Source organism: Stylophora pistillata, chromosome 13, assembly GCF_964205215.1.
Source record: "Stylophora pistillata chromosome 13, jaStyPist1.2, whole genome shotgun sequence".
Taxonomy (NCBI): domain Eukaryota; kingdom Metazoa; phylum Cnidaria; class Anthozoa; order Scleractinia; family Pocilloporidae; genus Stylophora; species Stylophora pistillata.
In genome coordinates, this window is record NC_142531.1 from 4,194,399 (window position 1) to 4,206,059 (window position 11,661).

Consider the following 11,661-nt stretch of genomic DNA (forward strand, 5'->3'; position numbering starts at 1 on the left):
ATATATTCAAATTGATGCGAATTATGACTTTAAAAGTAACGACCGCGAGGAACGTTTTGAGTCGGTGCCGTTTAAAATTGCGTAATTTTCACACAAATTATAAATCAAATTGTTGCATACGCTCGAGACTTTCAACCTATGAAGTTTTTTTCAAGTGTTATTTTAAAACCCTTGCTTCCAGCTACCGCAAAGTGTACCGTAAACCGATGAAGTGACGCGTGTGATCAGTGCCAGTGCAGGCATTAACGAGGTAAGATTGGCCCATCGTATCTCTTAAGCAAGCACGGGGACCTATCTTTTTTAATGTAATTTTTGAAACAGACATCGGTAAGGAACATTAAGGGAACGTTTATTCGATAGAATTTTTTCTGAGGAATCACCTTAAAAACATGTTGGACTTATATCAAGAGAAAACATTCTATTGCTAATATCAAACACTACTTTTAACTTTTGAAAACTTCCATCATTTCTATATAACTTATTAACTCAAATTAGAACTTGGGGATCTAGCTCTGTACTATAAAGAAATGTTGGTCATCGGCTTATAAAGGTGACACTCACTGAGCTGTCAAACTTAAACAATTCTCATATCTCACACTGACCCAGCAAATCACACAAAACGGATTCTGAATTCTAAGTACTTTCCTTCGAGATGTTGACTCTATATAGTGTAGCCTTCCACCATTAATTTGATACATTTGCGCCTAAGATCGGAAAAAACAAACAAGAAAAGGTTGGCAATATAGAAATTATAGTGAAATTATGGTGAAATTGTAGTGAAATTATGCACTTTATAATTTATACCGAAATTAGAGTAAAATTTTGGATACCTAAGGAATTGAGCGCACCTTTTACCCGAACAGCAAGGTGACTCAGGGGTCGGAATACTAGCAGTAATTTGGAGAACAGATGGCTTCAAACAAAAATTCTCCGTTTATCGTAAGGATCGAACCAGCACAAGTAGCACACGCGGCAACCAAACTGAACCCAACAGATCGGCAGGAAAAAAGTTCATTCTTGCGTAGAAATAAAGGAAAATGATTGCTTTTGCAAATAAGTCCAAAATACGTAAAATGGATGAAAACGGCCTTACCCTTTTCAGACCTGCTAAGTAGTTTTGTGTATTCCGTTGTCTTGTAAGAGACAACAAATCTATAAACTTATGAAAAACTTATTGATCCAGCTGGTCTAGCTATCGAAATAAATCATATATATTCGCTCTAGTATTCCCCGCTTAAGAGGTATCAACAAACACTGTACAGCCTAATAACCTTCTTCGATACCTTATGAAGCTTACACGACCAAAGAGCTAAGTTATTAGGTTGTCCCTAGTTTTCGTCATGGAATCTTTAGAACTATGAAAAACACGTTTTCATCATCGTTCTTGCTCTCTATCGTTGCTTAAGAGGATATTATAATATTTTTGTTGGGAACCTTGATTGCTTTTTTTCGTAATTGCAAAGTAAATTTCAAATACTTTCGCCCTAAACTTTTAGGGGGCTGGTTTCACTGCGTTTTATTGTAAATCACTGCAAACTTGATCAGTATTGTGCAACAGTTCTACTGCCTCCTCTGCCTCTTTTAATGTGGATCCACAAGATGGCATAGAAGCGTTGGCGATTAACAACATTGGATGGGAGAGAGAGGGGAAAGACCCTTATAGACGTTGTTCAGCAGAAGTGTCCAAATTAATTATGTATATGAAAAAGAAAATCTTGGAAAGGAACCTTCATATCAAAATGGGAACATCAGCGTAGGGGAAATTTCTCCTCAAATACGAAAAAAATATATCGGAACGTACTATGTGAAGGATAATCCCCATTCCCATGTAAATCAAAGAACCCTAGCATCCCCTCCTTGTCAGCGAGGAAGCCCGAAGGCCAAATTGCACAACTACGAGTAGATGAACAGACTTTTTCAAGCAGAAGCTTTATTTCCTCAAACTAAACAGCAAAGTTACATGGCATTGTCTAAGTAATTCACTGGAGTCGAATACAACCAATGTATATTTTAAAATGCGTAGCCCAAGTTACCTCTGACTACACATTTACCGACTGAATTCTACAACATAACTGAGAAATAATTGAAGTGATCATGGACTACATTAACTTGACTACCGAATACGAAAAATGACAAAATGAGCCATCGTAACCCACAGACATAGAGCTCTTGCAAAACACATTCGTCGCTTGATCTTTCGCCTAAATTCCTTTTGTTGAACAGTTTCACAGTTAATAACTTAACTTAATAATTGCTTATTAATTGCTTACTTGAGGCATATTCAAATAAATAAATAAATAAATGAAAAAGAGAAGAGTGTTATCCATCAGCAAGTCCGATGCACATGCCTTTTCTTCAAAATCGAACATACCAGGCCTTTAGCTCGTCAGACGGCTGTTTCAGTGGGCATTTCAACTAGAAGGAGAGAGGAAATACGGCATATTGAGACCTGTTTCTTTAATAAGGGCGAATGTAAGACGTGAAACGGCTAGCAACTTTTTCAAAGTTGTCCGGATTAAATGATAATACTTTGGTTAAAAAGCATCATCATGGTTTTAGAAAATGGGTGCAAGTTTCCGCCGAGATCTTATGCTGTAAACAATTTTTGTGGAACAGGCGCTATATTACATATTCGAATCTTGTGCTCATCACCACCGCGTCGATCCGAGTCACGTGGTATTTATTTGGTGCGATCAAAAGGCGATTAAAATGCCGCGTTTGGGCCTCTGGTAAAGTACTTGCAGTAATGCCTCATAACTATCGAGGCTTATCTGGGTTTACCCGTCAGAGAGCGATTAGAAATTTTGCAAGACATCCCACCCATCAAGTTCCCTGACAAGTGCAGTTCTTCTACCTTGGGATATTCCTTTGCATAAAGAGACACAGAAAGAGTAAATTGTTTTGCAATGGCTTCTCAATAAAAAGCAGAATACAGATAAAGGTTTCAAACTTAGCCGGGGCTTGGCCTTTTGGGCTCTATTGCAGCTGAATCATATAAGGTGAACGGCACTTACCTTTCATTGGTTCCTCTTTTTTCTCTACAAAAACTTCCAAGTCTATCATGGGCAGTAAGTCGCAATCAACTACAGGATTATCTCCACTTTTACCCGTTTTCGGACGGAAGGCCTTTCCCTGAATGAAGAACACGCTATTATTGTTGTCGCACAACACTCGTGCCAGTGAGACATGTCGTATCTGGTCCAGTTGTTCAATGGTGAACCCAGTTTCAGGATTGTTCCTTTCATACCAAAATCGATCACCGAAGCGCAAGTTAAAAAACTGCTTGGTCATAAGGCAAGTGTAGGTGAACCCCATTTGACTTCCCTTAACAGGAGACTCGGTGATGCCGCCGGGGAAGAGATCGATATCTTTCACAGTTAGATACACTGATTTGAGATTGTCGATGTTTTTCTGTGTTGTTGTGGTGAGAAGGTCAGGAAAGAATTTCGCCTTTCCTGCTCCACAAAGTTCTCGGAAAACTGCATAGGGTGGTAGGCCATGATCCCGACCACGTTGAATGTTTATTGCAGTAAGGTCGCCGACGATACCATTAATATCCGGTCCTTCAATAATGAGACTTTCCCGTATAGGTTCAACAAAGTTCCTGGGGAAGAAATTCAAGACTTTTTATTGGTTTAGCCATTATGGTATATCAGCCAATATACCATAATCTACAAATATGGCAAGCGTATGTGTCAGCTTAAAATTAAAAGGGAGCTAAAATTTAATAATTTGATTTAAAGTTTTTAATAAAACGATTATTCCACTCGCGCTTGTTGGATATGAGATGATTATAGCCAACTCGGCGCTACGCGCCCCGTTGGCTCTCTATTAGCTCACATCCAACGCGCGCTCTTGGAATAACTGTTAATTAACCATTTTAGTCCTTGAGCTTCAAAATCTTCGGTGAGAAATGGCGAAATGTATATTTAGGTGGTGTTCACAACAGGCGTGATCGTGATGTTAGGATGCGATACTTAATTAATATAACATCGTGTAGAATGCTTGGAGGTACTAGTTATTCATGAGCTCTTTATCAATTGTATGGACTTTTAGTTAGTAACCAAAGCAGTATTTTGTGAAACAGACTCTCATAGATTGTTATTCAAAAATCCCTTTGAAATAATCCCCACTTTTTGAGAACTACTTCACATTTTCATGTATCGTTATGTAGGTCTCTTTTTTAATCCATTAACAACCCTGGGGACTAACTACCAGAAGGTATGAAATCTAATTTTTCAAACTTTAGAAAGTTGGCGAATTCTTTCATTTTTCAGAGTCTCGTACTGAGGTTTATTGCTTCGCATTGAATTTTAAAACATTTATATGGGGCTATGAATGAACACATATTTAGTAATTTATCAGAATAAATAAATCAGAATTCCGTTTCTATCAAGTGTCACTCATCTTAGACTTATAAATGTACTTTATCAATACTTACTTGTCGATCAGCTGTGCCAGTTCAACAACGAGACCATGTAAGATTTCATCCACGAAGTTGATTTTTAATCCAAGGTATAATTTTTGGGGATTAAAAAAGTCCAGATCCAATTTTTCTAAAGCAAAACGCCGCTTGCTTCTCCTGAACCTTGAGTTTGTAACCAAAAGGAATTTAGATCGAATCAAGGTATGACCCACTCTCAGCACCGCTGCACCAAAGCTGTTGTGAATTGTTGGATTCACGCTTGGATCATATCCATCGAAGAATTCACCTTTTGGCGCCAACGTTAAGTTTTCCCTTTCCAGCTGAGAAAGGACAACAAAACCAACATCAATAATTATGCAACGATATCTTTCCTGCAACATTTTGGCATAAGTAAAGGTCCAATGGACAACACATGTACAGAAATCACTGAGATTTGAGTGTTCGTTAATTATGAATAAAATACTGCAAGAATCTAAGGAGTATCAGGGAAGTAACAAATGAGATTCGGAAGGGTTGCATCCGTACAACATGTGGCTAAGTTCTATTCAATCAGGAGCAAAACATTGAAACTTAAAAAAAGCGCTAACAATGAACGAAGAGACCTTGCAGCTCTTTGGGTACACATATTCATGAAAGCCATTCCGCTCTCCTGGAAGAAAAGGATTATCATAACAAAGGTTTTTCATGGATAGCGTGAAAAGTAAATCACTTATTATGTATTTTTACGCGGAACATCTCCCCTAAAGCCGTTGAGTCTCATCGTTCATTTGGTCATAGTTTTGTGAAACGGACGCGAACTGGAGTATATTTTTGCTTTACTACGACTCACAATTTCCTCACTGAAGAGCACTGGAAGCCATTCGTTGTAAGTGATGTGCTGAAGTTCAGCGATCACGATTTTCCTCGCCAGCTGATAAACTTCCTCAGCCCCCAAATGTTTATCAAGTTCCGTCAGTCTAGCGGCGATACGATTGTGTTCGCGAACCCACAGCGTGTGCATTGCCATTAACGCTGTCAATCAAAGGAACGTTCCGTTAGCATTAGTTCTTGGCGATTTTATTTACATTATATCAGTCAATAAATAAGTTTTATACCGGTTATAGAAGCAGAATAGAAAAAACCAAACTGGTAAAAAAAAGTGATTGCTAGATATCTAGGTATGTATGATGGGTCTCCCACCTTGATTTTCATTAACTCTTTCGTCACCGGCCCGGAAACAAGGCTTATCCTTTGGTTTCGGGGATCTACAGAAAGCCTCTTCCTCCGCCTCTGGAAGGAGTCCGCATCGCCGCTCAACTTCAGATACTGGGTATGGCATGGTTGCCAAAAATCTCGGATCCTCTTCGTCACGGAGCTCCTCTGCTGTTTCCTTATCTGAACCATACACTTGTGAACCATCCATGTGGGAAGTTATGATGTTTAGCTGCCATAGGAAAAGGAATTATATGTCAGAGCTACCTCAGCTTAGAGGTGCGTTTTTTAATTGAAAGGTGGTTTAGAAGCTCCATGGAGAGCCTTTAAAGTTGGTCTTGAAGGGAGGGATATGTGAGTTATAAAATATATAAAAAAAAGAAACATTGTACAGCTCGCTAGTCTTAAGAAATTCCTTATTTCTCACGTTATTTTTCTACATGTTCATTTTGCTTTCATTCGGGAGAACGGGAAATGAACTCGGATGTGCATTTCTTTATTTAAAGGAAAAACAGCTTTCAGATCGTTTACTCTTTGAGGAGCGATTGTAGGATACTGAATACCGGGTTTTTTTTCCTATCCTTTTTTTTTTTTTCCATGTGATATCAATATAGCTGAACGTTTTAAATCAATTTTTTTTTGTATTTCCAAAATAAAAAGCCATTTGACATTTCTAACTAACCTGCTCGCCTTCTTCATTCTGACTGGCCCTCCTTAGGGGTATACACTGTACGGTCTGATTATTAACAAGTGGCACAGCAGTTGGAATGGGAATGTTAGTGCATCCTTCGATTTCTTGACATGGTTTCTCCTGCTCCCCACACTCTATTTCTGGAACCAACTGAGTCAGGGTCAAATCATGATCCAAAAATTGCCCCCAAGTCATTGTCACGTGGGTAAAATTTGGAGCGGTGTCGTTCACATTAGCGTCTGAGCTGGCGAAGACAGCTGTACTAATTGTCCTTGCTAATGTGAGCTGTTTGCCAGAGACAGCCGAATCTATTCGGGGTTTGAAGCCTGGGGCAAAAGCAGTGGGAGGATCTAGGCCTGGAATACGTGAAAATGGTATACCGGCGGCTCCATTGGTGATATTGCAGAGGTTGTTACAGGTGCCGTCAAAGGTGCGATATTCAGCTTTGGGTACTGTGATACAACGTTCTCTCACGTCAAGACGATTGCAGTTTTCTAGATCGAGTGTATCTAGTAGATCTGACTCAGGAGTTGATTTCATCATGGAGGAATGACAAGATTCTAAAGCGCCTAAAACGAGAAAAACTCCCACGAGGAAGCTGTAAAACAAAAAGAAACGTTGGCGAAAGTGAGTGATACTGCAATGAGACTTTTTAAGCGGTAGCGACAACGGCAAGCTATTGCAATGGTGTCAGTTCACAAGGCAGAGAGCGTCGTCTTGTTGGAGCATATTGAATTCGCCCGTATGGTTGGATCTGTTCGCTTTAGTGGGTCGCACAATTTTGTCTGTATTTACATAATATTTGTTTCTGAACAGTGCAACCTCTTGAAGCTGTTGTGCACGCGTCTGACTGGTGTAACCAATAATAGTAAAGTGCCTCTCCTTGAATGGTCAACGCGAATAACTTATAAGGCGCAACAATCATTTTTAATTTTTGTGATGGTCATACTAAAGCAATTTCAATTCATAATGAAAAGTTTTACGGATAAGACGGCAATGGCAAATAATTAAGGACCTCTGTTTACCGATACAAGTTGTTTTTATCGTATTGTATTATTCTGCTTATGCTTTTTTTTCGCAATGATGAATGCATGTCGGGGTTTTTTCCCTAAGACCAATGACCCACTTGTCTCTTCTGCCAAAAGGTTAAGTTTTAGTAAGGTACAGTTTAAGAAATCCATCAGGGATAAAGTATTGCGTATTGAAGGATAGGAGATATACGCCCGCGACTTATTTAAAGCAAACAAGTTTCTCTATTGTATTAGTAGGCGGCCACAGACTATAGATCAGCGAGGTCACTTCTAGGTTAAATGAAATCTTGATAAAATTAAACCGTAAAATAGCTGAAAGAAATTTGTCTGTATTAGACCTTGAGGAGATGTGTCTCAAAAGGTTCTAGCTCTAGGGACATCAAGCTAATATTAGTCGAGAGTTTCACTTTAACCTTAAATCGTACCTTGTTGCCTGCATTTTGCGTTAAAGTGCAGCCTCTCACTTTACACCTATTGATGAATGAACGGTATCACAACATTGTTAGCAGTATTCCACAGAGCGATGGCTGTTGCGATTTCATGGCACTACTATACTACAACGTTGTCTATAAGTATGTTTTACGAAACATTTATCTCAGTAAACCTGGTATTAATTAAGATTTTGAGTCTGTCAGTATTCAGACAGAGCAAATTCGACTGTATACTTTGTGATCCGCATTCGCACGAATGAAAGATAGCAAGTTCCTTTCATTCATACTCGCTTGCAAAGTAGAACCTTATAATCAAAGGGAAAAAAAAGTCGCCACTGATGTGTAAACTTAAAGATTCAGTTTTTTTTTTTCATGTTTACGAATGTAATGTGGCCACGAAGAGAATTGTCTCTCATGTCACTTTTTCTCCATTCATTACAATCCATCGTTTGATGTTGCCAAAACATTTTTGATAGGAGCATACTGTTAAAAACTCATCATTAACAAGAGCATGCCTTGATCCCTTGTTGATCGATCTTTTATAAAAAGAAAATTGTTGAATTAATCATTATTAACCCCCTTGTCTTAAAATCTGCTTAAAATCTTTCATTTGGATTAGAACTAAAATGGATAACGGAGGTACCATCGCCAGCCGAGTTAAAGAGAGAAACAAACAAATCACCACGCAAGAAAACAACCAGACATAGTCGTCCCAAAAATGAACTAGCATCAAAATACCTTCACTGAGATGGCAAAGGCTGTAAATTTGAGTAGATAATCCAATGGAAGACAAAGCTATTCCGCTTCTGAGGTATCCCTTACTCTGGAGAGTCTTGCCGGCTCCGAATGCCAGATGCTGCAAAGAGTACCTCCTTATATACGGTCAACCTTGTTGGATCTGCCCCTCTAATCGGTGGGCAAAGTTTCACTTCTGCATAACAATAGAATGTTAGCCTTCAAAGCTGATATCGCAACTTATTTTTGGTCTCCTATTATTTTCAGACAAACACAATGAGAAGTAGAAGATCCGCAAAAGCAATATTTTGTTTGTTTTATGACGTAGTAGTTAATTAGATCAAATGGCCGTGGTCCCCTCGATACACGGAAGTAATTTTGAAGCTATGCGTTGGCATGAACAAATTTGCATTCCCTTAGTCATCGGATATCCTTAGTCAATTGATTCGGGGATCACGGAACGACCCTATATCGGTTTCAGGGATGAAGGAGTTCAAAGAAACAAATGATATTATATATTTGTATATATATATATATATATATATTTTTTTTTTGACGTAAAGCTACACCACGTCAACTCAACCATCCTAGTAAATTTTGTATCTAAAAATACGCTTCTGCAAATCACTCTAAACCTTGCTACTACACTCACTTGCTTTGATCTTTATGAAAACTTTCGTTATTTGGGAAAACTGTAAAGTTTTAAGAATATTCAGTCGTTGAAACGTCTGCTACTTTGATCATTTAGAACCTCGCCAAGGCACCGGTGTTTAAACCGTCATTTGGAAGTGCTGCTTTGATATTCCATTTAACTTCTTTTTTATGCCAAATTTTTCCGCAAAGTATAAACCTACAACCTCGTGCAATGTTCTCGCACAATTACTATACGATTAAAAGTCGGTAGCCCTTTTTTTTTCGATGTGCATGAGTTTCTTTTTTTTCTGTTCATTTTTGTTTTCTGGCCTAAATGGTATTTAGTGGTATCAGTAGTTCAGCTTCAAAGAATTCATGAAAGAATATTATATTCCAGTTTAAACGAGCTTTCGTATAGGTTTCGTTTGAGAGTTCATTGTACAAGTTGAATTGAGACACCTTTGAGAAGTGATATCGCGTTATGATATTGTAATCATTGTGCAAAGTGCAACATTAAATGACCGATGCCAAAGAACCGCTTGTTACGGCAAGAAGTTGTGTTCTTAATTTCTCTGTGCTTCTTTAAGTACGTAACTGTACTTTTTTTTTAGATGAAAGCACGAATTGACAATACGTATTTCTAGGAAGTATTGGATGAGTGCTAACAGATGATTAAACCGGCGATTCTTTTATGTCATGATTTTGCGGTGTCCTTCAAAAGGGTAAAAATTACATTACGCCTGAATCTAGTCACGCGACAGGAAAAAGATCTTTCAAAGATCTTTCAATAAGAGCCTAATATTTAAAGATATTTGGTACATGTTCTGTTTGCCGGATTTCATAGTTGAGCCCCTTAAAACTGTCGGGAACAGGAATGTTGTTTTTGTAAATTCAAACTAAAAGTTTTTGTTTACCACATAATGTAGTCCGTCCTAAAGGACAGGCACTAACTCCTTTGATAACATATCCTTTATTAAAATAAATTAATTTCCAATTGCAATAAATAAACTCTATGAGCCTAAACGAAATGCGCGGCTTTTTTGTTCCTCATCTTGCAAATTTTACGAACAGTTATGTTCTTTATTTCTTTATTTAAGTCTTTTCCAGACCCGACCATCGAGGCAACAGTGTGTTTCAAGTTACAAAATTATACAACACTTACGTCATTAAAAAGAACTATTATGATTCGGTGTCGTGAACTATAACTAACTCCTGCCATTGTGGAGACCACCCAATATTTTTGCTTTTTCAACGCTATACGCTCTACTATAACGTAGGTCAATTGTTTTTCAAGCACCCACAAGTGCGTACTTCATCAACGATAACAATGACCAAACAAACAATGCACTCTGTCATTATGTTTATAAACGTGCATGTTCTCTCTGACGCACGTGTACTCACGTGCGTCAGAGAGATTTTAAATACATTTTTTTGAATTTTTTTTTTTACCTTGAATTTAAAATGACACTGTTTTCGAGTTTCCTTTGCCACTTTCAGTGATGTTACGCTTCAAGCAAAAGAAGTGTGTCCTTAAAGTTTGAAATATATACGCTGTTTCAAATACCCTAAGTCAACAGACACAAACAAATTTAGCTGATATAACAAAAATTATGAAGTGATATTGACAACCTAATACCGGTTCCTGCTTTCTTAAGTCTTTTGGTGATGTGCTTTTCTTCAGAAAACAAGAAAAAATAAATAAGAACTTCATCGAATTGTTTATCATACAGGTACTTAGACACTGGAGGTTTTATCACTGTAAGATGACAACGATTCACCTGATCAGATGGGTTTTCTCTGAAGCACTAAAACTTTAAGTTACTATATTACCTTTTGTCTGCAAACGACTAAAAAAACAATGGCAATATAACCGTAAGAGAGTCAGAAGGTCCGCGTTTGCCTTAAAAAGATCACCGTAACTTACTCATACGACGTCGGAACGAAAATGAGTCTTGAAGCGTTATTAGCCCAAGGAAGGTGTTTTTTATGGTTCATTTAGTGAAATTATTTCCTAAACGTTTTTTTTTTTCGGTCTTCGTGCGTTTGTCCATATTTGTAGTAAACAGCTCTCCCAGTTGTCCGAGTGAGTTTGCGTGACTAAGTCGGATTACGGAATCTTCTTGTCACACTAACATCACATACACGAAATATCCAACTGAGAGCAAAATGAATAAATGAATGCTACTGAGCCGTTGGATTCTTCTTGGTTTTTTCTATTTTCACCCGTAAGCTTGTCAATTTTATGTATATTTGGCTTAATTGGTTGTTTTAATATTTTACGACCGTGAAAGATTTCGGGTGGCACAAAGATCATGACTAAGTGATATTTAAGATATTTATACCTCATAGACTTCTTAAAGAAATAGCTGCCGCTTACTGAGCACTCAAGTGGTACTGGCTTTTACTTATCGTGTACAAGGAAAAAAACAGGATTACAGTCATAATTTACCTGCTTAACTTTTAGCTAAGAGATTTGAGTTATATGGTGTGGTATATTCCCTCTGACTCCATGCTTGTCTCATT

At 37.9% G+C, this 11,661-nt stretch overlaps 1 protein-coding gene across 1 annotated transcript; it reads right to left on the reverse strand.

Annotated features, from left to right (window-relative positions):
* Positions 1-1,910: 1,910 nt before the first annotated feature.
* On the reverse strand, positions 1,911-8,665 carry LOC111322593 (salivary peroxidase/catechol oxidase-like). The gene is made up of 8 exons (XM_088743597.1): positions 8,509-8,665; positions 7,765-7,810; positions 6,300-6,906; positions 5,606-5,849; positions 5,256-5,437; positions 4,442-4,746; positions 3,015-3,604; positions 1,911-2,415 (listed from the first exon to the last, which is right to left on the reverse strand). Exons 2-8 carry the CDS (start codon positions 7,776-7,778, stop codon positions 2,387-2,389), a joined length of 1,971 nt encoding a protein of 656 aa, XP_088599723.1. The 5' UTR covers positions 7,779-7,810; positions 8,509-8,665; the 3' UTR covers positions 1,911-2,386.
* Positions 8,666-11,661: the final 2,996 nt, after the last annotated feature.